Below are 27,504 nucleotides of genomic sequence, written 5' to 3'. Positions count from 1 at the left end.
TTTTTATTTGTAAATAATAAAAATGAACTTTTTTTTTTTTTTTTAAATATAAAACATACACATCATTTGAGCCACATCTGTTATACAAACAAGAAATGTTGCAGTGAATGCTTTACTTTTTTCAAATTTTCTTTTTTGTTTTCAGTGGTACACAGAAGTTGTAAACAATCAGCAATTTTTTTTTTTTTTTTCCTGTTAATACTGACAAAGAAAAAGAAAAAGAAAACCAGCTTCACCGGACGATGAAAAGAAAAGGTCAACTCTTCTGGAGTGGGACTGAACGTGGCCGGGGTTCAGACGTTGGGCATGAAGCACAAAGAAGTGTTCAGATGACGACTTTTAGAGAAGTGGTGCACCTGGAGTTTTTGCGGCCAGTTTGTGACCCATCGCCTCGGGTTGTCCCACTGCATGGTCCCTAATGACATGTTAACCGCTCCTCATTATATGACTTGGCAAGTATCTTTGCACGTGTCACTGAACCCAATGAAAGCCCAGTGAATAGCTGTTGAGTATTTACAGTGTATGACTCTCTGTGCATCTGCATTTATTCTTTATATAACTTAACAGTTCATGTGTTAGCATATCTGAATCATTATGTTGAAACATAATTTATATTTCCATTTAAGTGGATCTGATTTGTACATATTTATTCATACATCATCTCAGCCCCTTGGAGGTATACAGCGATGTGGAGTAACAGTAAGAGAGGCTGTGAGGTCTGCTCAGTACCACTGTACAGTACAGTACATCTTCCAGAGGGTTGAGGAAAGACATCAACGTAATCTTGGGATTTAGTTTGAGAGACATTCAGCACCGGACTGAGGGACGTGGAGTAGACTGCAGTTGAGTTCAAAATGTCTTTTGCGTAAATGGGAATGGCTTCGGTTTCTTGGTTTTATCTCTTTAATATTCAAGTACGAGCAAACTGTACAACTGCATGCAACATACAAGCGGCCCTACAGTATGTGGAACTAACACACGTATCTAGTTCAGTATCTTTTTTTTCTGTATCTGTTTCATTTTACAAAAAAAATGTGCATGCAGCTTGGAACAGGTTCCAAAGTCATGCTGGCCCCGAATCTCTCCTGGTGGGAGGAGTCTGCGGGCCGAACAGAGGATGAGCATTGGTGTTTGGCGTCCCGACAGATCAGTCCGATTGGTTACTTTCACATTCAGAGATGTGCCCGAGTGGGAAACTGCGAGCGGCTCTTCTTCTCTGCTCGTTTGTCTGTCTCCTTAACAACTAGACAAAGAAATGAACAGAACCAGAGACGGGATTGTTTCTTTTTTTTTCCTTTTTTTTTTTTTTAACTATGTGTTTTTCTCAAAAAGTTAAACTTTTTGTTGTAAAAAAATCAAGCTCTTGTGCTTGTGTTTGAAATTCAAAAGAATGTAAACTAAGGGCTGGATAGAAACCTGAAACGTGCTGGGGTGAGGGAAGGCAATCCCTAAAAAATGTGAAAAAATTAGATGAGTCCTATCTTGCTCTTGCGTAGGTGAACAAAGATTTCCTTTTTTTAAACTCTTTTACAGTGATGTTGTACCTTGTGATAGTTCAAAGTGACATAAATTTTATTTATTGGTCAACCTCCTGGGAGGCCTAATATACATCTATACAAAGACAACTGGCCTGGACATTTTGCCAGCGGTGGAACAAGGAAAACAACGCTGCACGCTAATCTCACTGTAGAGTGTAAAAATCTAAGCTGTGTCATCATCACCAGTCCCCCCCTCCCCCCCCTGCATAACACTTGCAGACATTTAATAGATTTATATCATTTTTTTATCTCTTGTTTCGTTTTTTTACTCTCCATGCACACATCAGACTGACAACATTATCATGAGCATTTTACACACTGTAAAAACATTTTGTGCCAGTAGTAACAAAGGGAAAGAAATGACAAAGCAAACACGCTAAAACAGTGCGGCTTCAGAGCAGCCATGGTAAACATATTGAAAAAAAGGATTTTTCGAAAGAGAGGGACCAGTGATGCGGCTCCAAGGTCTAGGCACCAGAAGAAGGCCCTGTGCTTCCAGACTGAATACCCACGCAGGAGCACCCCGCCTGGTTGCAGGAGTGCTGGCAGTCTGTTGGGGTTCTGGAGGAGGCCACTACAGAGAGGACTGCGCCACCTGCAGGTGTGGAGGGTGATTACCTCTTGAGTCTCGAGCCCATACATTCCGATGCTTAACATACATTTCTTTGCTATTATTGTTTCAGTTAAAAACCACCCTGCTTCATATGATTCTCTGACACTTTTTCGTCTCCTGTCTCGAGAGTTACTGCTTGTAGTCTGCCGGCAGCCCTATGTCTTCAGCGTACACAGAAAAACTATGAGCTTTTTCTCTGAATGGATATGAAACACTGAAATGTGGCGCTCCCTACGACAGACAAAATTAACCGCGACAGAAGTGATTGTCAGATCTCAACAAAGCTTTCTCGTTGTGACTGTTTCTGATTGTTGTTGGTCTACATTTCCGCCATCTTTTTTTTTCTTTGTTTCTCTCTACAGTACTTTTAATGAGCGGTGTAGAGCTGTTGGTCCACTAGGATCGGACCCCAGGAGGCCCGGAGGAACTGTCGAGTGACGACTGGGATGCCCGCCGCGTTAGGGAGGCAAGTGTCGGGTCCACCAAGGAGGACGGTGGAAACAACTTGTACCAACCAATGACTGTGCTTGATAAGTCCAGTTCCTCCAATAGGATTTGTGCAACTCCCATGAAGCTTTTATGGTCCATGCGGCCGTAGTCACCCCATACAATCACCTGAAGGAAAATCATTTTTGTGTCAAATTACATAGCAGTCTGGTTTCTCCTGTAAAATAGATTTTTATCAGTAATTTGTCAAAAAAACTAAAACAATACAAAGACAAATGGATCTTCCGCTCACCTGTAAGACTTTACCCTGTGGGCTTTCATCGAATAGCAGTGCTTGCTGATACAGTGGGTCAAGTGTTTTCCGTGCAATCTTGGTTTTCTTTTTGGCTACGTACGCTCCATTATTCAGCAGATAGACCTTGACATATGGAGCTGAAGGCAGAGACAAAACGATAAAAAAGCTATTAGTAAGGAGCATGGTGACCCGCCAAGATGATCTAGATCAGATCTCACAGATGATTATATCTTCATGGGAGGGAAAAGCACAGAGCACATTTCTGCAGGGTGTATATACACTGGATTTCCCCGAACATCGAGTGTGTGTCAGATACGCGAGGAGTGTGTGAGTGATGTCTTGAGAGGGAGGGAGTGATTAGTTGCTCTTTTGAATCTCGAGGTCAGTTAGGTTCTCACCAGGGAGGGATTTAGATCCTGGCTTTTGTACGAGTCCTCGTGCTCTGATGACTTCCACCTCCAGCTGGCCCTTTTTCTCCATCATACCAATCTGGATGTCACCTGGGAAACACAGAAAAGTGAGAAAGATGATTGGTTTAATGCAAAAGGGGAAAAGAGCATTGACAGTAACTGCAGAGCTAAAGGTGCTGGCAGCTGCGAGATGAACACGCACAGAAAGAGTAGAGAACGACGGTTTCAGTAACTTCATACTCCGCACGTAAGAAATATGTTATTGGATCTTTTATTAACAGAGTGACAGGTTTCACACAGTAGGTGCTTTAGTAGGTGTTTGAAAAGATGCAGTGGGCCACAGGGTTAAGTGTGTGAAGACAACAACTAACTGATCAATGAATAATACATTTGCATACTTAATGGTAGGGTTGGTAAGTTATTCTAGAGGCACTTTTTGACATAATAGAAAATCTCTCAGCATTCTGTCATTAATCAATAAGTCAAATGTTGTGACAAAAAAAAAAAATCAGTATTTGTTACTGTTGCAGGCTACTAATAAAGCTTATACTAATAACTGCCTCATTCGGCCTGTATGAAAAGATTGTATAAGCGGCCTGTGTGTCTACCTACATACCTTCCTGCGCACACTCTGCCAGAGCACTCACTGCACATAGCTAGAGTCTTACACAAGGCCAGGTGATTTATTGCTAAAGCTATAGACCAGGTAGTCGCTCTAGAATGGCGGAGAGAGTGCAGCCAAATTTCCCACCACTAACATGCGAGTTTTACAGCAGGGAATTTCATACGCGACACATGACGCAACGCCAGCTCGATCAATTAGTAATGAAAGCTGTCGTACAGCAGCAGCGAACTGAGTAGCCCCTGAGTCAGAGAATGAGAAGCGAGCGGCAGCAGCAGTGGCAGACTGTCACGTAGCCGCTAAGTTAGTAGTGAGTAGCACGAAGCACACAAACCCCTGAGTGAGTGAATCAGCACAGCCTCTGGAGCAGCAGCAGACTTATTCAGCGGCTAACCCAGTTAGGCCCAAGCAGACACCTACAGCAGTAAGGAGGAACGGCTGCGCCGGGTAGCCTTTTATGACTGAGGTAGGTTACGGTTATGACAGCTATGTCGCTTGTGTTTACATGATCGTGACATTTAACAGTTATTCATTAGACTAAAGTTAGACTTTAGTGAGAGCTACAGGGCAGTCAGCGCCTGTGTAGTAGAATGTGTTTTGTAGGAGTGACTCTGGAGGGAGACTGTGGGACTCCTCCTGCATTCTACTATCTTACCTAACCGCATTTAACATTTAATTTTATTTGTTATATTACACTTTATTATCTCTTATATCCCTTATTGTATTATTCTATATGATATCGTACTATAATATACTATACATACAATAGCATTAGAAGAGAAGAGAAGAGAAGAGAAGAGAAGAGAAGAGAAGAGAAGAGAAGAGAAGAGAAGAGAAGAGAAGAGGAGAATCACCAGTATCTTACCTATGGCAGGAGTAGCCAGCGTTTGCCTTCCAACTAACTGTGCTGGTCCCAGGCCATCCAGGAAGTCACTGAACTGACTGCTGGCACCGAGATTCACCCCAGAGAAGATCAAACTAGCACACAGAACACATAAACATGAATTTGTTATGACAAAACTTTGAAATAGGACCCACCAAATTCCACCTTAGAACAGAGATGAGTCTTTAAAGAATGATATCAGTGGTTGCTTCTGCGTTACTCTTGGTGGCGTATGCACACAGTCAGACCTCAGAACTTATTGTACTTCCTTCAGGGAGACCCATTTGCTGCCATTCATTATTTACAGCGTGAAAAAACATCTCAAAAGTTGGCCAAGCAAGATCATCCATCAGAGAAAACTCCAGGCTATAATTTGATTCAGTCAAAGTTTGCATTTTGTCCTCGCCTCACTGAGCCGGGTGAGCTCGAGCCGAGCGCTGTGTATTTTCAGTGTGCTCATTACGTTACACTCTGTTAACTGTCAGTCACCTGACACGTACATGCAGAAATGGCAGCGTACGCCTGAATGTAATCCTCTCCGAACATGTTGGCTTACAAACTTTACCGTCACATCCGCGTCATAATTTTTAGACGTTGCTTCAGCGTGGTGGGACGGCACTTAATTTCAAGCTACAGTAGCTTTAACAATGTCAAATTTGCCATTTGAAATTGACAAAAAAGGGAGTAGATAAAGGGAACGGGGATAGAAATGTAAAATAGACACAGACGGAAATCAATTATATTCTCTTTAAAAGAAAAAACACATAATAGCGAAGGAAGATGCAGAGTGTTTTTTGGATGGTGTGTGGTTTACTGACTTCCCCTCAGAGTTGTAGCTGTTCATGCTGCCGTTGTTAGACTCTCTGCTGGGCTGCCGGCTCATGTTTCTGGTCAGTTCTACTGCCATGCCAGTCTCCGTGCTCCTTTGGATGGGTGCACCCTTCTCCTTCTTAGTCTTCCCCTCTGGATGGAAAAGGAGCAGTGGGAAAATCACAATATTATAGTCAGAGGTGCTGTCGTTTATGATTTCAACTTTCAGAATGGTAAAAGACAGTTAGATGAGAAGATCAGTACCCCCATTTGTGTCTACGAAATTTAAAGCTAAAGCCAGTCGACAGCTATCTCATCTCAACAAGACTGGAAATTAATCTGTAGTTTGTGGAATTTGTGTAAAACTGATGACAAATCACAGTTTTTTTGTTTTTTTGGGGGGGGGGGGCTATATGTAAGACAAATCCCTGTTATAACTGCTTGTAAGAATTTGAATGATTTAAACAAAATGAGATCAAATATGTTAAGTCAGGCTAGCTGTTTCCTCCTGATTCCTCTTTGTGCTAAGCGAAGTTAACCAGCTCACCACCAATCTCATCTTTGAACTGTCATTAAGAAAACAACTTAGCTTATATCCCAAAATGTCCAACTTTTCCTTTTAACCATTTCACTACTGATGCCACACAAGTTGATTCCTTCAAACTAAAAACCCCTTGTTGTTAACAGATGGCCGGACTTTTAGTCAGCAGTACAGTCTGGCCTGCAGAGCCACAGGAGACATTGTACAACTGCTTTCACAGAAAAGGACTGGTGGAGTGCCCCTTTAAACCAAAAATGTTTCCGTAAATCACGAAAGTACACATAGTAGTAAAGCATGACAGATTAATGGCCCCACTTCCGGAGCACATTTATCAATGGGATTTCCACATTAAATGCGGATGTCTCTGATGTCTCAGTCTGAAGCGCTGCCAAAGTCCCACCCATGTCCGGCTGAATCTGGTAATCAGTAGCAAACAGGAAATTGTTGGGGAGAAAAACAACCCCCACAACACTGTGTGGCATCTTGGACAAGGGTTTGTCCACCGTCTGATTCATAATATTGGCACTCATGGTGAACAGAGACAAATGCAGCTTCATTTCTGAGCCTCCTTTACGCTGAGCATGAGATCAGTTTTTACTGCAAGCAGGTGAGCTGATCAGCAGTACTCAAACAGCCTGAGCAACAGATAAAATGCCAAGGAACTATCATGGAACCTGTTGTTAATGTCACCCATCATGAACGCAAACGATTTGTTTAAATTGTGGGTTGATCTCTGTACTATCTCTGTTTCCTCTCTCCTGTCTACCAGGGCCGTAGCCATGCTTTAGAAACAAGTGAGGTCCAGATTATATATATTTTTTTTACATTCTTTTTTTTTTTAATGGAGCTGTTTTTGAGTACAAAAGTGTTAAAAATAACTTGTGAGTATGTGCAAATAGCTTTTTATGTTCACTATAAAGAGGTGAGGGGGTCAGTGTTGAGTCTTGCACCCGTTCTGTGAGAAAAGTGCATGCTGGAGTCAGACCAACACACGCTGTGTTGTGTGACTGGGAGCTGAGCTGCGAGGAGCTCTCAACTGGCCGTGATGTTGTGAACCTCCCTGAAACATATTATTTGTTTGTCTTTGCAAAGAGGTCAGGGGGCAAATTCTCACAAGAGACATACTAAAAAGAAGAATGGTCAAAATGTGCTCAGAAAAGCCCAGGTTATTCTGACCTTTAGTACCTGTTACGGGTCAAGCACTAGAGACATTTGCTACTACAACTGAGTGAAATCAATAAGAACAGTCAAGCATTCAGCCTTTGATTTTAACAGAAAACAACATCCTTTCATTATTTGGGGATGATTCATTATTAGTCTGCACAATAACCCTTATCAATGCCATATTAATACAAACATTTTGAGCTATAATACTAATCGTACATTACTGGTGAAGAATGCAGGCAATGCGTTGTCATATAGAATTATAATTTTACAAAAACAATTTATCTATGAGATAGTCGCAACTAACAGTTCACAATTAAGCCTAAATGGCATTATTAATTACAAGTCAGTACTGATGACACTCTCGCTTACTAGGAAAAGTTCAAAGCAAAGTCAGATTAATTTCTAATTTCCATTTCCTGTCAGTCACACGATGTCTTATCAAGGTGAATCAGTGATTGCACTACGAATTCTAGTCCCTCAGCTGAGTTCACAGCTTCCTCTTAACCTCAGACAGCTACGTGATAGTTACAGGCTGCTTTCCAGTAATTAGACACTTTTTGACATGTCCAAAATGACTGAGTCATGTTCCGTCTGCATCTTTACACCCACGACAAAGATGTCACCTGTGAGGCTAAATCTTATGCAATCTGGCTTTCGAGTACTATGACGGGTGTATTGTTTTGAAATGTATCAGGTTATGTCTGGTGCTGATTGAACATTTATGTACACTTTAGAGACTTTCCTCCAAAAACTCATCATCTATCAACCCCCCCGGCTCAAGATCCCACATCTGTTTAAGTGCAGCTGTGTTGGCATCCATGTGTCTTTGTTCTGTGAAGTAAAAATAACTTTGTTTTTCCAAATCTGTTGATAGTGTAATGTGCATTATGGGGACACACTTCCTCCAAGTAAACAACGTCCCTTATGTAACCTTGGATTTGCAAGTATCTGAAGAAATTAGAGGCCGGGATATTATACGTGCGTTGGAGTTGCTCAAACAACATAAAGTGGCCATTTATGTACAAGGGAGGTCTGTCCTTGATGCCCTTAGTCTTCCATTCTGTGAAGACCTGGTCATCTAAGCCCAGAAGAAAAGCATGGTTTTCATATATTGGGCTATTGGTGTAAATTTCAGGAGCTTTTTTGGGATGATTTTATTTGTTTTCATTTGTTTGCAGCACTAACACCTACAGCTATCATAACCCATCCAAGTTAAACACTCCTCCTCAGTGTATGCAAATACACTTGATGATTAAACTATTCCTGCGCAAAGAACTACATTTAGAAGCTGCCTTCTCAAATTTTAAAGAAACTTTTGGGGTAAAAGAAAAATTGAATTCTCAGTATGCTTAGAACCAACATTAAATGCCAGGACAAAGATGGTTAAAGCCCAGGTGCATGAAACAAGCAAAGTCAAAACGTCAAAAAGTCTGTTTAGCTACATTACATTACCCCTAAGACCTAAAACCTACCATCAACTTATGGTTGGTGAAGAGAAAGATTAGCTAATACAACTATTTTAGTTAATTCATTACCTTTGTCCTAAAGTTTAATATAGTTTATCTTAGTCATCTTTTCAGATTCATATCCCTTTCACCTTACTTTTCAAACCCATGAACTTAGACAAACAGTACAGCAAAGTACTAGTTGGTCCCGAGTTATTAGATAGGTAGGAAAAGTGGGGCGGCATCAACCGTTCACCCGAGGATAAGTATTGTTATGACCATCTGCTTAATGTTGATGATCACACCTGTGAACTTCCCCTGCGCTGCCAGAGACCGCTGCAGAGCTGATCTGTAGCATTATTAACCCTACTTTAATCTGCTTGTGACAGATATCATGACTACAATCCGGAAGTCATCGGGATCAGATGGTCTTCAAGAGTTTTTAAGAGGCTCTCCGCACTCCTCACCTAAACCCAAACAGTAAATTGTACTGTAGCTAAGAAGGGGAAGGACCTTGTGGAAGGCACCTCATATAGACCCATATCACTTTTGAACACAGATACTAAGATCCTAGCACAGGTCTTGGCACACAGATTAGAAGACATCATCCCCCTAATAATATCTATGGATTTGGCTTTGTTAAGGATCAACAACCATTTTCAATGTTGGACGCCTTTTCTATAATATAGATATTGCCTGCATCCAGAGGGATGGTCTGGAACACATATTATCTCTATATGCAGATGATCTTCTGCTAAATGTCTCAGACCCAGCTAACTCTTTGCCAGCAGCGCTATCGCTGTTCACTCAGTTCAGTTCCATATCAGGATATAAGACAAACATGTGCAAAAGCAACCTGTTCCAAATAAATAATGAAGCATTCGACCTAGACTATAGTGATATACAGTTTCAAATTAAAGAAAGACAATTGGCTTATCTGGGAGTAGCAGTCACATTGCAATTTAAAAATCTCTTCAAAGAAAATTTCTCCCTGACTTCCAGTACTACTATTGCGCCACTAATATTCGCTGTCTTGCCTTCTGGAATTTCATGCATGATCCACCTTACCTAGTTTTCCTCAAGAACCAGCCACTGACCCTACTGACAAGTTTCTTCCTTTCGATCCACTATCTAGAGGCCCACTATCCATATTATACCAAAAAGAGTCCACGCAGGCAGATTCATCTCTGGATATGATGAAAACAGCCTGAGAACAGGTTTGGATGATCAATGGGAATCTATTCTAACATCGGTACACAATTCATCATTCTGTTCATACACCGCCTAATGTACATTATGGTAGGTTACAGGGTTCACATGCCTAAGGTTAAGCTATCTAGTATCTTCCCTAGCATCACCCCTACGTGTGGTAAATGTATAAACAGCGATGCTACTCTTATTCATCCATGGGTAGACGTCTTTAAGACTATATTAAATATTCTAGGGCAAGACCTAGACCCACGTCCTCTAGGTATCCCTGAGAGAAATGATCTCAATCTGACATCTACAGAGTGGTACATGATTACCTTTACCTCACGCCTGACCAGATGTGCAGTTCTGCCCAGGTGGAGGGATGCTGCCCCGTCCACAGTCATCAGTGGCTCCAAGGATATAAAGTATTGGTTCAAATTGAGAATGCTGCGTTTCTCAACCAAGGGCTCGCAGAAGAAGAAAAAACCTAAACCTACCTATCCTAACACTTAAAAAACAAAAGTGTGGTATACGCTCATCCTCTGACATGAAGACCAACTCCTTAATACCTTTTTTACTACTCTTACTTTTGCATTGTTAATGATGAGCCATACACCAATTCCAAACCCTCTAGAATGGGGTGGGCGGGATGAATGGGATGGGGAGGAACGTGTTGTTTTGCTGTATAACCTCTATCCTGCCACTGCCAGCATATGACTTCTCGCTGATGTATGTTGCCAGACTGCTACCTGATTCTGGGAATATTTTGTTTTTTGTTCATATGTAAAATCCTAATAAAGATTGTCAAAACCAATGTGACCCCTGACGCTGAACTTGTATTGAAAATGTATCAGTAAGAATGTGGTAAGGGGTCAAAGTAGTGACCCTGAACATATACGTTCCATTCCAATAGATTCAATATTTACATTGTAAGTGTATAGCAGTGTGATGTCTCCGTCATATGTTGGGGGGCACTTTGCCACATTCACATCAAACACAGCTGGCGGGATATGCAGTCACCACTCACCGGGGCCGCTGATCTGTGAAGTGCTGCGGCTGCGACGGTTGCCGACGATGGCCACCACACGTGCGCTGAGGCTGGACCGCCTCTTCTTGCTGCCACCACCAACCGTGCCCAGCGCTGTGTCGGACTGGCTGCCGTCGGTGCGCTCCTGCGTGTAGATCTCTCCACTCACACTGGAGCTCTTCAGCATGCTGCGCCCCACCGATCGCAACTGCCGGCTGGAGAGAGAAGAAACTGATTGAAACTGACCTGCTGTGATGGAGAGGGGATGTTACTGAGGTCTCTGTTACTTCCTCTGTACTGTACCTTCATTTTGCTTCATTTTTCATAAACACAAAAATGACAAGAAGGGATTGATGATGACAAGTGTATTTCGGGACTGATGTTTAGTAAAACAGCATGTCAATGAAACAACAGATCTGGTATCCTAAATGAGAGGACTGATGACAGACAGGTAACACATTAGTTTTTGCTGGTTTGATGTTTATGCTGTCATTCTGGCCTTGAGATTTAGATCTCAAGACTAAAACTAAAATGTTCTGGTAGTCCAAAGCTACTCAAGTTCAGGTACTCGAGTTCATGCCTCTCAAACGAGCCACTACACGCTGGCAGAAACTGCCCAGCACTCGATGCTGCCTGCGAGGGGTTCGGAGGAGTCGCCGCATGTCCATCCCCTCAGAGGGGGTCAGAGTGCTGCAGGAGAATCCAGCTACGCTTCCTCTCTCACCCACAGCCTCCTCTCCCAGTGGGCCCCTGAACGCCACGGTCCAGTGGCCAAATGGAGCCAGGGAATCACTGGGAAGGGGGAGGGTGGTTTGAGGCCTCTCCACCGACCCCTGCAGGGGGGTGAGGGAAGGACGTGGAGCAGAAGGAGAGGATGGGAGGGGAGGGTCCAGGTCTGGAGGATGGAGGCAGTCACAGCACAGGATGAATGCAAGGAGGGATCTGAGACATGCAGAGGGGTGTGCACACACATAAACACATGTACTGACACAGGCACAGAAAACACGAGCCAAATGTGACAAAAAAATGACAAAAAATATATAAAATATATAAATATATAATATTTGTTGGTTTTAGCTGAGCGTCTTCTAAAATGAGTTTTATTTTAGATGCACTGTATTCATACTAATGCCAATGCAACTGTTACATTTCGATCAATATTGTGTTTATTTTGTCAACTTTTTTGTGAGTAGCAAGCAAGTGATTGTAAATATATGCAAACAAATGCAATGAAAGGCAGGAAATCGGACAATAGCCGATGGATTAATCGAAACTAGTGTGAAGCGGTGTACAGCACAGGCAACATATAAGCATATCAAGCAGGAAGAAAGAGTCGAAACGTGGTAATAAAAGACGATAATGAGAGTTCAATGTGTTTTCGTTCTGCTGTAAGTGCTCATTCACTTCTGTAAGCTATAATCAAATTGTCCTGAAGCAGACGTGAGAGTATCCACCGAATATAGATATTAATATCCCCGTCTGGGTGAAGACTGACCTGAGGCCTGACTTTCTCGTACATCTCTAGATTACTAATTCATACCCGGCCTCTCTAAAAACTGACACCTTGTCTGAATTATAGATGAGCTACATTGCAGGCTCTCTAAAATGGTCTGACCAGTTTTAATAAATGGACACCGGCTCCGTTGTCTGCTTTTTTGTCTTTTTTTTTTCCCAAGCTTGTTTTTGTCAGATCACAGCCTTAGAACTAAGACGCACGCTTGCACGCAGTCGCATTCCTAACGACTGATGTGATATCAGCCACCGCACAGCCAGAGGAACGCTGTTTGTTTAATGCTCCTGCATGCACTTGACAGGTTCCTCGATATTGTTTTATACATTCTTGGAGGCGTACTGCATATTATATATACGACCGACGGAAGGACGGACACTTCATTGATCCCGAGGGAAATATAAATATCCAGTAGATTATACAACACATACAAAGCACAAATGCAAAAATATAATAAAAAAGAGTATAAGAAAGAAACTGTTAGCAAGAATTTGAAGAGTTTGAATAGGATATAAGGATATATGATGCAAAAAAACCCACACAGCATGAAGCCAGAAATATTAACTTTCCTGCTACAGTACGTGCAAACTGAGGTGGTTTAACTGTGTGGAGATTTAACAGTGCATGTGTTGCTAATTAAAATGATTAAAGTTAAAAAGGAATATAGCAGGAATAAACTAAGACTGCTGATGATGTCAATTAAATGGGAATTTGAGATATCCATTTTAAAAGAAACAAAGTACCTGTGCGTGTGCTACATGTAAAAATTAACAGGAAAAATTCATGTTAATAGTAACAAAAAATGTATTATCAAACAAAGTGGTTTGCGAGGCTAATACAGCCAGTAACTGACACTGTCATTAGAAACTATCATCAGAGAGCTCTGACCTCAACCTCATCCAACCATCTACCAGCTTTAAGCATGAGGTGGACACAGCCAGGTCTTACCAACCAACATCATCGTCTAACCGTGCAAATGCTCTTCTCGCTGAGTGGTAGTCATTTCCCGCAGCCGGGTTCCAACGTCAGAAAGCAGAAGACTGGAGCGGCATTTTGTTTTCTATGCGTCTGAAATGAGATATTCACCTATAGGTCTCTCTCTTGCTCACCTCTGACTCTGAGAAGTGTGTCAAAGGCCGTGTTGCTGTGCTTTTATAACGCCCCGACTGGACTGATGTGTGGTAAGGCCATAAAGAACGGGGGCCCTCTCTCCTCCTCCTCACAGACCTCAATACATTAGCCAGCTAATAAGCTGCACTACATCACCAGCTGGCCCACTGAGGACCACTGGGATAGGGTCATTTGTCCCTGTCAGCACACTGCTACTGGTCAGCCGGGGATATGTGTGTGTGTGTGTGTGTGTGTGTGTGTGCACATGAAGGGAACATGAAGATTTTTACTTTTATCACCTTTTTACTCTTTTATTTTAGCTCAGCAGGACATTTTTGGGCTGTTGAGTGTGATTTATATTCTTTTTTGCAAAAAAAAAAAAGATAAAGTTGGGGACAGACTATAAAAAAAAAACAAAAGGCTAAGATTGAACCGTATAAGGCTAAAGCTCTGTACACTCCTGGACACAACATGGCCCATAATGCAACATCAGTGCATCTTTAATCAAACCCATCCTGTCTCCATAACATTCAACGCCTTTCTAACTCCACACAGCCCATTTGTTTTGTGTTTTATGTTAAAACTTGTCCTCAGCACAAAGTTCAGATAACCCTGATTACATCACCAGGGTTGTCATTTAAACTGTTCTCACAGGCCAAGGAGGAATCCTCATGAAGAGTGAAATAATCCCTATGTATAAAATCAGTAGAGTAGCACTTTAACCGTAAATATGATGACTTTGAGAGCAGGTAAGATAGTACCAGATATTCCCATGTAAATAAGCTGTCTGCACCTCAAAACTAATCAGGGGGATTCAAGTGTAACATTGTGTCATTGAGTATCCACACTGTTTAAGTGTCCTTGAGCAAGATGCTGTAGTCCTACAAGTTCCAGCTGACCTTTCTTTGGAGGTTGCCAGCAAAAAACAAAAAATAACCTCCCTCCAGAGATCAATAAGAAATTGTCTACAGTTGCTACCATTAAAAAGTTTTTGTAGTGTTCTGTTGACTGAAACAAGTGGGGATTCAGGGATTCTATCCTGGGGATCCAGGCCCAGTTGTACAGGGAGAAGATGGATCGCCTGCCATCAGAGGTAAATGTATCATTCTGGATCTATCGACTTTTACCTGGACTCCCCGGTGTCTCCAGCTACAGTGTGTCTCCTGCGCTTCAACTCCTCAGAGAAACGTCTCTTTCCTGCCGATCTCCTCCTGTCCTCCTCTCCATTCACCCCCCACGAGATCCTCCTGTCCTTTTTCTCCTCCTCTAATGACTTAGATCTGAGTTCGGTTCGTTTGGATTTTCCCCATTCATTGTACGCAGCCGTATATTTGTGTGTGGGCAAGGACAGAGGAGACAGAGCATGCAGAGGGACAGAAGCATGCAGCAGTTGGCATGCAGAAATAAAACAGAGAGACACACAGTGATTACCATGCATGGAAAAAAAAAACATTTAGAACATTTAGAATTATTACCAGAAAAGTGGACTGACTGGATGGGAACGGATGACTGTAAATAAAATATGAACACCCATAAAACTTAAACTGAACATGTGACCGAATGAGGGCTGACCTGAGTCTTCCCCCGGGTCGTTCTGATTGGATAGACATGTAGCTAGTGCTACTGAGGCGGGAGGCACTGCTGGCACGGGAGAGGGCCGACACGTCGCTCATATCACTGTCTGATGATCTGGCCGACATGTTGTCACTGCTACGCCTCTGTTCTGCATACATCTACACACAGAGACAGAGAGGTGGGAGATAAATGACTTTTGCCCAAACTGGTCATATAAAAAAAAAAATAGACATTTAACAAGTGCAGGAGGAGGAAATCTGAAGGATGACTGGAAAACTAGGACGCTGACCTCCCGTTTGGCCTTGAGGTCCGACTCAGGGTCGTGGGATGCTGAAGGCCGGTAGGAATGTACTTTCATCTGCAGCTGTCGGGCTCGTTCCTCTACTGCAAGGGCTGAGGCAGAAGAGACACAAAAAGAGTAAGATGTGGAGAAAATGGACAAAGACAAAAACAACAAAACAGCAAAAATAGTTTCAGAAATGTTGATGTGCTCTCAGTAAGAACGACTACAGGCGGGAGGATGCAGGGTCGGGTTTCTGACACTAGGTGGAGCATGATGTGCATCGATAGTACATCAAGTGACCTCATGATGGATGTTAGGATTTCTAAAATCAACGTGGGAACAAATATAATTTGGGTTTGTCAAACAGGAAGGAATCAGAGAGAGATGTGTACAGTAGTTAACAACCACACCTGTTGTATGTCAAGACTCTCTGGACATTAAACCCCACCCGTCTGGCAGCTAAGTCAGCTAAAAGAAGCACTGTAAAATATTTAAAGAAGCTGTTCAACCAAGGACTGATGGGAAGGGTGACCATATACCTCACGCTCTGTATGGTTGTGAGGCACAGATTAATGTAGAGTTTGAGCAATTAATTTAAAAATGTCTAAGGTCAAACTCTTCACACCCATCAATCTACAGGGTGAAGCTCAGAATTCAACTGTAGGAACAAGAAGAAAAGCACGTTTTTGACTACAGGGGAGTTCTCTATCAGGAAGACTAGATATAATTTCCAGTGAGTAACACAGCATTATCATTGTCATTCGCCCGTGACTTTAATCGGCTCACCCCACTCTTTCATTCAACATACCTTGCTCTATGCTGCTGCTTTTTGCAGGGAGCTGAGGCAGCTGCCTGCCCCTGCGACCTGATGAAGGAGTCCCCGTTGGAGAGGGGCTGCCGTGAGGTTGTGCTCTGACAGACGGGAACAGGAAGACACAAGACAGAAGAGGGGAGATGTAAAAACATGTTATTAGAACTTTATGTGTCACGGATTGAATTGAAGCCCAAGATTGCATCAAATAAACTGATGGAGGAGAACTGATGGTCAAAAGTCAGGTTCAGAGAGGTAGAAAATACTCTGGATAATCACAGGAGGTACAGGAGGAGTACAACAGAGGAAGTGGCACTGAGTGTGTTTAAAGACTGCACAGTGTTTTGTCATACATCCCTGTATCTGTTGAGGTGGTACATTTATACCATCAGATTGTACAGTACTATCCACAACTACCAACAAGATGGTACTTTTCATTTACATAAAGCTACATCAACTACTATCGAACAGTATAAAATATTTTCATGCATACCCCAGCTTACATGGACATCTTACTTCTTGGAATTATACTATAACATAATTTTGGCCTCGCTAGACATGGCATTTACATGTTGTACATAAAACACACTGAACAAAAATATAAACGCAACACTTTTGTTTTTGCTCCCATTTTTCATCTAGTAGCAGATGTTTCAATTCAAGATCTAAAACTTTTTCTATACACACGAAAAGAACCATTTCTCTCAAATATTGTTCACAAATCTGTCTAAATCTGCGTGAGTGAGCACTTCTCCTTTGCCGAGATAATCCATCCCACCTCACAGGTGTGGCATATCAAGATGCTGATTAGACGGCTTGAATATTGCACAGGTGTGCCTCAGGCTGGCCACAATAGAAGGCCACTCTGAAATGTGCAGTTGTGCTTTATTGGGGGACCACCATTTGCCTCACATCTCCTTCACATAGAGTTGATCAGGTTGATTGTGGCCTATGGAATGTTGGTCCACTCCTCTTCAATGGCTGTGCCGAGTTGCTGGATATTGGCAGGAACTGGAACACGCTGTCGTATACGCATCGTATACCTGTCGTATCCAGAGCATCCCAAACTCCGGTGAGTATGCTGGCCATGCAACAACTGGGATGTTTTCAGCTTCCAGGAATTGTGTACAGATCCTTGCAACATGGGGCCGTGCATTATCATGCTGCAACATGAGGTGATGGTCGTGGATGAATGGCACAACAATGGGCCTGTCGGTCTCGTCACGGTATCTATGTGCATTCAAAATGACATCAATAAAATGCACCTGTGTTCGTTGTCCATAGCATACGCCTGCCCATACCATAACCCCACCGCCACCACGGGCCACTCCATCCACAATGTTGACATCAGCAAACCGCTCACCCACACGACGCCACACACGCTGTCTGCCATCTGCCCTGAACAGCGAAAACCGGGATTCATCCGTGAAGAGAGCACCTCTCCAACGTGCCAGACGCCATCGAATGTGAGCATTTGCCCACTCAAGTTGGTTACGACGAACTGCAGTCAGGTGGAGACCCCGATGAGGACGACGAGCATGCAGATGAGCTTCCCTGAGACGGTTTCTGACAGTTTGTGCAGAAATTCTTTGGCTATGCAAACCGATTGTTGCAGCAGCTGTCCGGGTGACTGGTCTCAGGCGATCTAGGAGGTGAACATGCTGGATGTGGAGGTTCTGGGCTGGTGTGGTTACACGTGGTCTGCGGTTGTGAGGCCAGTTGTACGTACTGCCAAATTGTCTGAAACGCCTTTGGAGACGGGTTATGGTAGAGAAATGAACATTCAATTCACGGGCAACAGCTCTGGTGGACATTCAGGCAGTCAGCGTGCCAATTGCACGTGACCTTAAAACTTGCGACATCTGTGGCATTGTGCGGTGTGATAAAACTGAACATTTCAGAGTGGCCTTTTATTGTGGCCAGCCTAAGGCACACCTGTGCAATATTCATGCTGTCTAATCAGCATCTTGATATGCCACAACCGTGAGGTGGGATGGATTATCTCGGCGAAGGAGAAGTGCTCACTCACACAGATTTAGACGGATTTGTGAACAATATTTGAGAGAAATGGATGTTTTGTGTTTATAGAATATGTTTTAGATCTTGAATTGAAATAGCTGGTACTAGATGAAAAATGGGAGCAAAGAAAGTGTTGCGTTTATATTTTTGTTCAGTGTATTATCACACTCAGTGTGACACAGAGGAGGTCAACACACAGGGGGTAGAATGGTAGTGCTGACAGTAGCATGCACCTGTCTAGCCACGGCGAGTTTGGGCAGGACCCAGCCAGGCCTGTCTGGCCAAAGGGCCTCAGCGGGCCCCCTCTCCCCCTACTGCCCCTCAGGATAGAGGTGGGCTGGATTCGACTGCCGTCAGCAAATAACAGGAAATGAAAATACAAAAACTTAAAAATACAACAAAATGAAATCAAATGAAAACAATATAACATATGACTTCAGGGCTCTGTTTAGGCTCTGAAGTGGTCATTTGGTAAAACAGTGGGCAGAGGCCAGGCGTTATAGTTCAACGCATCGTCGATCACATGCAGCTGGTGCACAACATCGAAATACAAGGAAGTATCTTCATCATTTTCTAAGTGCAGGTGCTAAGGTGAGCAAAGACTACACATCTTTGATATTTTCTCCGAAGCAAAATAGTACAATGCCGTCACAGTATCGTTCAAGCATTAGTTTGACAGTTTGGGAAATATGCTTTCTTGCAGATATTTAAAAGAGGAGACAGATAGCACTCTCATGTCTGTTGACGAGGCTGTAGTGAGTGGTTGTTCAGCCTAGCTTAGCATACTGAGTGTTTGGTTAGCTTATCTTAGCATAAAGACTGGAAAAGAACGGATTTTGAACATTTCTCTACTAGCCATTGATTATTTGCTTTGGAAAGATATAGTGGAGTAATAAACAATAAATATTATTAATATAATTTATTAGTAATATAATAAGTAATACATCCTCCACAGACAATGACGTCACAGTGTGTGTTTCTGTGTTTGTGTAGTTTAACTTGAACCACCACCCACAACATTTAAGCACCCCGGCAAAGCAAAAATGTCAGCAAAATTCCATTAAACATTAAATCGTGGAGACAAAAAAAAATAAAAAATACAGGGTTGTAATTTGTAATGTGTTCCCTGCATGGCATTATGATTTACTATGTTATTTTCAGGTAGCGTTGGAGCCTACATATTCCATGAGCCATAATTACATAAAAGCTTCGACAAGTAGTTACGGATGGTCAGATATCATACCACAAGAGAGAAAGAAATAAAAGTGATAGTGATGCAAAGCGATGAAGTGAGTGAGTGAGTGAGTGAGTGAGTGAGTGAGTGAGTAAATGAATGATCTCACCTGTCCCCCTCCAGGCTTTTTTTGACGCCCCTCTGACAGTTCGGACTTGATGAATTGCTACACTGCCTGTTTCGTCAAACAGCAACCACAGACAGAGAGACAGAGAGGAAGAAAAAACAAAGACGATATGGAGAATGATGACCCACAGAATGGCAAAACCGAACACTGACTGATGTGTTGGATATAACGCAAAAGGCTCAACTGAGACTTTGGTTTGGTTTTTGTGGTTTTGCGAAAGCAATACAGCTGAGAATTGCACATTCTCACCAGCAACAATGCTACAGTACAGAAAGTGCTTTCAAGCCAGAGAAGAGGGGAAATTCACCCAGGCGCTGAGCAGGAAGAGCAGGTGCGGCAGAATCAAGGAGGGATTACACAGTCTTAGACCACAAATATTTACAGGGAACGACAAAGAAACTGTGCTGGTCACAAGATCTTTGTGACGCTATCGTCCACAGGATGAGCTCGAGGCTGCAGAACAAGCTTTAACGTACTAGCGGGCAAGCAGAGCTGTAGCACAGAGTTTTTACGAGGGTGGGACAGTAGGGGGGGGCAGGCCTGGTGTACCTGTCTTCCTCAGGGGCCACGTGTTCTACTAAGATGCTGGGGCTTGGGGGAGTCTTGCGGGGCAAAGAGTTGAAGCACCTAGAGGGGTGTGAGGGTGGGAGTAGGAGCATCCCAGTGGAGAACCACCAGGGAGAGGTTGTTAGTGAGTAAAGGGACAGCAGAGGCTTTGAAACTGTGAATTCTCTGTAAATTATCAGGACATCAGTATCTGATTTATCATACATATTGTGTCAACAGTCCTTTGATAGACCCGTACTGTGTCTTTGGAATCAAGCAACCTTCTCCCCTCTCAACCGCTATTCAACTCCAGGTTGCGACCAAATGGACTATCGTTTGTGAAAATCTTGATAATGACTTGGGGACAATGACATGGCTAGCAAGTTAATCTTGTTGTTAAACATACTGTTGAATTATGTTTAATGTTTTATACGTCAGCCGTACACAAAGTTAGTGATTAAAACTCGCTTGCAAAAAAGTTATTTTTCTGGCTAACAGCTGAGCGGACTAGTTTATCTCCCGTCATCGCTGGCCTATCTTTTTTTTCCTCATCTACTGGAGGAGCGAACAACGTTTCGATTGCACAAGAACCTTATCAGATTGCAGTCCTAAACACATGCATGAAACCCAGCAGGTGTGACGAAGAAGTGAAATTTATAGTGCTAAAATAAAATTTGGTTTCCCTCTCAACCCTCCAGTTCACAGTGTAGGTCGTAGCTCAGCTTAGCTGGTTGTTGCAGCTAATAGTCAAACAATGAATGGTCCTATTTCGTTGTTTTTTTTTTTCTTTGAAAAAGTGACTATGGTATAACCAAGATAATGCCTAATAAGCTCTCCATTTTCAGGGATGATAATGTTGGCTGTATGAACAAGCCAACAAAGTACTAAAGGTAATGGAAACTGACTCAGATAATGCTGTTTATATATTCATTTTAAGGAATAGTTGAACATTTGGGGAAAAACACTTAATTGCTTTTGTTGGGAGTTAGTTGAGATAATTGATAACCAGAGAATGGTTAGCCTAGCCTAGCATAAAGGGCTTTTTAAAGAAGGGGGGGAAACAATAACTGAAGGGTAAAAATGGCATTGCTCTTCTCGCCTAACTCTTGGAAAAATTATTATTAATTGACATTTCCCAAAATGACTGACTGCCTTTCGGGGATATGTGTTGGCTCTATTACCTTGTCTGTCCTTATTGAGACTTCCCCTAAGTATTCTGTACCAAACAATACTGTCTGATTTTCTTACTTAAATAAATAATTAAAGATATTTCACAGACTTCAGATTCAAACAGCCTAGATGATTTTTTTTTTTTCAATGATAGTGTGCAATGGAAACGTCGATTCATGTATGAGAGGGACACATGACATGAACTGTAATGAAGACATGCAGCATCATAAACCCAAAATGTTGGATGATTCACTCATGCGGTCCAAAAAAAAGTATTTTTAAAGCTGTCACGGAAGACGTTTCAGCTGTCTCCCAAATCCCTAAATCTACTCTATTCATGAACTGAATTCAAAGTCTTTTTATACCTGTCTCTTTCAGGGGAGTGGAAATTGGTGTCTGGTCTCAGACAGGTGGTGCTGGCACTCCTCACTCTGTCCAACGACGGCTGCAGGTCGCTGCACCGCCACAACATGGCAGCAGAGAGAGAAATAAAGAAGAGAAAGGAAACGGAGATGGAGGCGAGATGTACAAGGACAGAGGATGGGGAGCAGAGGTGTCAAGAAGGAGAGGTTGTGAATGATGTGAGAGAACCAAAGGATGATGTGTGGGAGGAAGAGAAAAGAAAAATGGAGAGAAAGTGAGAAAAGGGAGGATAATGCGAGGTGAAGCCAAGAAAAAGGAGGCAGAAAGGAGATCGAGGACAGGAGGGAGAGACAAAGAGAGAATAAGGAAGGCCATCAGACAGTGCAGTAACATGTAATGGCTCTGAAGCTGCATCTCAATTTATCATAGCCAGTCATTCCTCGCGGCCAAACACTGTGAGACCACTCAGATGGAAGGTTGGTGAGTTGCCATGGGAACCATGTCTAAGTAGGAGAGGGGACTGCTTTATGAGTGTGTGTGTGTGTATGTGTGTGTGAGTGAGTGAGTGTGTGAGGGGGTGAACGAGTGAGGAGCCAGTGTTCAGGTTTACTCTGCCCTGCATACACTCACAGCTGTATGTTTGTCACGTCATGCTGCTCTGTGACTTTCAACAGATGGTTGGCTCCGTGCCATCGCAAGACACTGCATATTATGTTTTCAGGCCAAATGCCTCACATGGAGGGCAGCGAGGGCTTAGGAGCTGAGTGGTTGTTTAATGCTCTGCCAATACATGCTAAAGCCTCTGCCGCACATTGTTACCGAAAGGAAAAAAAAAAAAAAAAAAGGGAGAAAGAAAAGATTGTGGGCGGAGGGAGGACGAGGGAGGAGATGGTGCGCTCTTACCTAACAGTGACCTCATCAGTGAACCTGAGCACACGGTGTGTGAGGATGCTACGAGGCATGGAGCTGCCCCCTTCTATCCTGTGGGGCGGCTTGTTCTTTAGGCATGCAGGGAGGGTGGAGCTGTGTGTCAGAGCCCCGCCCACGAGAGGCGGGGAAAGAACCACATGCAAAGAAAGGCAAAGGAAAACAAAAATGACACATGCAGCCGACAGAAGTAAACAGCGACACAGTAGGTGAAGGGGAAGAAAACACATGCACGAAGCTAAGCAGGCGAGACGAGGAAGCAGTGTTTACAGTGCTACATGAAATTTGGTTTCCGTCTCAAAACCCAAGTTCACAGGTTAAGTTGTTTCCTTAAAAAAAAAAAAACGAGGCTTCAGTTAGAAATGTGCAGTGCGTTAATTGAACACATGAGATGAACTGCATCCTGCCTGTGACCTCAGAATGAGGACGTCATTATGTAAGAGTGTGGGGCCTCTTGCCCTCCCTGTGGATTGACCCCACATTTATACTGGGAGATTACATGTAATGCTGATTATATAACTCAATCTACAGATCTAAAGCCGCCGAGGCAGCACGTGGCGAGGAAACCAAGCTACAGCGGCTCTATAGAATGTATAGGAGTGCCACGAAAAGGATTAGAGCAGAACAGAGAAATGGAGGAAACTGCTTATACAGAAGGTCTGGCGGTTATGTGGCATTACAGTAAATACGTCCTATGATTTTGAGTTTTAATGCTGGCTCAGACGTTGAGATAGAGAGAAAGAAAAAGGTGATGTGACATATCTATATGAACTGATGTGATGTGGTACAAATGAGGAAGCCAGGATCAACATCTGATAAATATACAGAAGGACAGAACTGGTGGATTTACTTGTTTTAGCCCATTCACTGCAACTCACATATTCTTTACATTAAGTTGACTATTTCCAAAACCATTCAATATGTTTTAGACCAATGTCCAGGCAGTCATTACTACAGAGTACTCCAGCACCTTAGTGTTGCATTCCCATAAAATTAGCACTTGCAAGAAGCACATTCTATAATAAATAGCTGCAGCAGAGGCCAAGAAACCCTAAACTTTAGTCCCTTATGTGGGTCAACCTCCAAAATCCCTGGATCCTTTACTACCAATAACCCTATTAGCATAATGTTACTTGTCATACTAGTAAATTCCCAGGCTTTCTGTTATAATCAAATAATTTGTAGTCTCTGAACCAAGGCCAAGACATCCCTGATGACATGAGGTAACTGTCTCTGGCCTGACCAAGGAGACATTCTACTTTACAAGCTTTGTAGAAGGCCCTATGTCAAAATTGCCGTTGTCTTGTAAAGGATGAGGGGCTGTCTTAAAAACTCTACAGCCATGCTAGCAGCTCTTTGAGAGGTGATCTGAGCTAAATGCCAACAATGACAGTATTCACATCTTGATGTTTTTCTGGTGTCATATCTACCTAGGGATGGACTGCATGCCGGTGTCATCACCATCATCAGTGTCACTTTCTGCTACAACACTGATTTTGCAATACGGTCATTACTGCAATATGCCTTTTAGCATATTAAAAGTAATGTGTCAGCGACATCAAGCAGTTAAAGGGCTTAACATGTAACGTAAAGAGCAGGATGCACTTCAGAACTCGGACATCTATTGTAGCACGGTGGAGCAATGTGGGAGTATTTAGTACAGTGGGACAGTCAAGACAAATTCTGCAAACATTTTGCATAGGTGAACTGTTTTTTTCACCTGGCTCTTTGAGAAACTCACTACTGCAAAACAGCTCAGCTGGCTCTGTTGTCAGCGTTGCACGTAGGCACCTTCAGCTCCATGATCCTCGCCAGTATATGTGTTTGTTTCTGCTGTATCTAAATGAAGATAGACAAGTCTTGTGGCACACTGTTACACTAACTACTATAAATATTCTTTGGGATTTTGAACTCTGAGAATGAATCACATTACATTACTCAACAAACCTACATTATCAGGCAGGATACTCCCTCCAAAACACACGCATGCCATATTTCTAATTAATATTTGAAGCCAATAAACACAAATGTTTTGTTTTTAAATCTTTTCTCTTTTTCTTTAAATATGGTCCCTTACATTGCTCCTTACAAGACATAGAATCATGTTTGAGGGGAGAATCCCTTTTATTTTTTATAGTACATTTGTTTTTTATGAAACAAAGTACTGTGACATACATTTTATGACATATTGCCCAAACTTATGTTTACCTAATTCTCCATCACCAACATGCATGCTGCGGATTAGGACTAAACACAAAGTACAGCTGAGGCTGATGGGAATGTCAGTAGTTTTGCAGGTATTGGTTCAAACCCAAAATGGGACCAGTGAAACGTTGTTGCAATCCGTAGTATAATATAGTACTATAGTTTTGAGACATTTAACGCAAAACTACAAAATGTATCAACGTCACGGTGGAAGAAGTCAGCCGGATCATTGAATCACCAGGGAATCGATCACGATCATAGATGTTTTGGTCTGGACCAACATGGTGGGAGAACTGATTACCCTAGGGTTGGTTGGCCTACTTTGTGCCGTGCCACCGCCCTGATTAGTGACCAACTACAGCTGAAATGCAGCGGTGATCATCAGTGTCTTCAAATAATGTTTCCTTGTTGTGTTCAAGGTTGCATGATTTACCAGACTGAGATTCAGCTATCAATGAAAAACAACGACCAAATTGTCTTTTTGTCCATGTTTGCTAATAGCTTAGCTTGCAGGGTTGATTATCTGACAACATAGCTTGAGAACACAACACTTTGGTGCTCTTATATCAGAGCTCCCTTGACTGCAGCAGTGACTTCCTGTTCTCAGCTCATAAATACAAGGTAGAAAATCAGTCTTAAAACATCCAATATGCTTTGGAAACAATATGTGATTTGTAGTCGTAATATGTTCTACAACACGTAAGAGCACCAGTAGTGTCTTTAAGGATTGCATAATACAGAAGGAAAAGCAACAAATAGCATCTAGTTAGCTAAAGCGGCACCATGACAAAGCACCTTGGCACACACTCTGAAGCAAGCACAAGCAGCACAGCGGTCTGGGAGACATATGGGCATTTATGGCATTGTGAGAACACTGCCACCACGAAATGACCCACCAACTCCACAAATGAGCCTGGGAAAGCTGGACGGGCACAGAGGAGGGTACTCAAGACTGCCTTTAACGCTTAGCGCTTACCTGTAAATGTCTTTATGGATACCGTTTACTAACAGGGGCATTTTAGGGGGGAGTGTGTTGCTGTATCTACCTATGCCCCTGGTTGTGTGAGTGGAGACCATGCACATAAAGCAAGACAAGAAAAAAAAGTGAAAAAAAATAAACAACTGCTGTGAGCGAACACATAAAAAAAAGCAAAATGCAAAAAAAAAAAAGAAAAGATATTAATCAAAAGAGCTTTGCCTTCTTTGAGGTCAGCCACCAAGCAGGTCTGTAATCCCTTCACAGTGATCTGTGTGTGTGTGTGTGTCTGTGTGTCTGTGTGTGTGTGTGTGTGTGTGTTTCATGAAACGGTTGTGGTGAGAGACAATAGTCAGACATGAATTTTATGAGTGTGCTACAACTACTTGACCCCGATGCAACACTTTGAACGTTGTCTTCATGCAGTCGAAAAAAGCAGACATACACTCTAAGGCCGATTGAAGATAATCAACACACTCTGTTTGCAGTGAACACATCAACATTAAGAGTGTTAAGATGGAGGTGTTAAAATATAGTGACGATGGAAATGATGACAAAATGGCATATATTTATAAAATAAAACTGAATGGTGGTTGTTGTCTTTTCTTGAATTTTACCTGTTGGTGTGCAGGCACTCGGCACTCCCGCCCCGGATAGACCTGTGCATCTCCAGGACCTCACTGTCATTGCATTGACGATGGGTGAACAAATGAGAAACAACCCGAGAAAACACAACAGAAGAGGATGGCAACTCAGACAGGCAAAGTGAGTTAATGAATGAGAGAAACCAGGAAATCATAATTCTGAGATTTCAATCACGTCTGCATTCGGCAGTACAGAATGATAGAACAAGCTCAGTATGTTTCAATGACTAGTTTCACACCGTTAGTAGTATTAGTAGATATTAGTTTGGTAATATCACATTACACACACTGGCTAACCAAAACAAGTTTCAACCTTTAAAATATCTCAGTAAATATTTGAGTTCATAATCTGATGAAGGCCAAAGCAGCTGTCAAATCAGTGCTGACTGACCCACTAAAAACACTGATCCAATATGTGTCCATCTTGTTCTTTAACATGTGTTTTAAATGAATTGAAAATTAATTGTATTTATTTATCTAGTACTATATATTATGTTTATTATGCACATCATTCTAGTTGACAAAACACACTGTCATAGCCCCACCCCACTCCCGTGATGATCCTCACAGATCCCAGCAACAGGTTACCTGTCCTCAGAGTACTCGTAGTCCGAGTCACCAGATCGTTGATGCTCCAGGTGGGAGTCGTGGTAGTGGGACGGGGAGTGGTGGCGGTTCTGGTGGATCTCGTCCAGACTCCTGGTAAAACCATATATATATATCTATTAAGTTTGAGGGTTTTTAACATATATATATATATATATATATATATATATATATATATATATATATATATATATATACACATATATAAATATATATATATATATACACATATATATATACATATATATATATATTCTGAAACAGAACTTTAGGTTATCTGCAGAATCCCAGTTCTCTAAGTAGCATGAATAAGTGTCTCACAATGGGTAACACCCTTGCATGTTCTTAACAGAATCTCTTTGTTACATTACGCTGTAGGGGGCCACCAGCCCTCCCCTATGTAAAGGCC

General features: G+C 42.4%; 1 protein-coding gene across 12 annotated transcripts in view; it reads right to left on the bottom strand.

Annotated features, from left to right (window-relative positions):
- Window positions 1–27,504, bottom strand: part of rims1b (regulating synaptic membrane exocytosis 1b) — an 87,831-nt gene continuing 60,327 nt past the window's right edge. For 2 of the 12 annotated variants that reach the window (XM_030435066.1, XM_030435074.1), the window contains 15 exons: window positions 27,078–27,188; window positions 26,463–26,525; window positions 21,740–21,829; window positions 19,641–19,706; window positions 18,531–18,644; window positions 16,276–16,379; window positions 15,474–15,577; window positions 15,182–15,342; window positions 14,737–14,889; window positions 10,990–11,204; window positions 5,627–5,771; window positions 4,791–4,903; window positions 3,292–3,393; window positions 2,891–3,030; window positions 1–2,766 (listed from right to left, as the gene is read on the bottom strand). In XM_030435066.1, the coding sequence (XP_030290926.1) occupies window positions 2,548–2,766; window positions 2,891–3,030; window positions 3,292–3,393; window positions 4,791–4,903; window positions 5,627–5,771; window positions 10,990–11,204; window positions 14,737–14,889; window positions 15,182–15,342; window positions 15,474–15,577; window positions 16,276–16,379; window positions 18,531–18,644; window positions 19,641–19,706; window positions 21,740–21,829; window positions 26,463–26,525; window positions 27,078–27,188 (1,900 nt within the window). In that variant the 3' untranslated portion in view covers window positions 1–2,547. Of the gene's footprint in view, window positions 2,767–2,890; window positions 3,031–3,291; window positions 3,394–4,790; window positions 4,904–5,626; window positions 5,772–10,989; window positions 11,205–14,736; window positions 14,890–15,181; window positions 15,343–15,473; window positions 15,578–16,275; window positions 16,380–18,530; window positions 18,645–19,640; window positions 19,707–20,207; window positions 20,286–21,739; window positions 21,830–22,640; window positions 22,761–25,845; window positions 25,924–26,462; window positions 26,526–27,077; window positions 27,189–27,504 lie in introns of all 12 variants that reach the window. The other 10 variants (XM_030435157.1, XM_030435091.1, XM_030435082.1 and 7 more) reach the window with 10 other exon arrangements.

Source organism: Sparus aurata, chromosome 1, assembly GCF_900880675.1.
Source record: "Sparus aurata chromosome 1, fSpaAur1.1, whole genome shotgun sequence".
NCBI classification, from domain to species: domain Eukaryota; kingdom Metazoa; phylum Chordata; class Actinopteri; order Spariformes; family Sparidae; genus Sparus; species Sparus aurata.
Note: the sequence above shows the minus strand (reverse complement) of the source record. Positions and strands in the feature narration are given on the sequence as shown.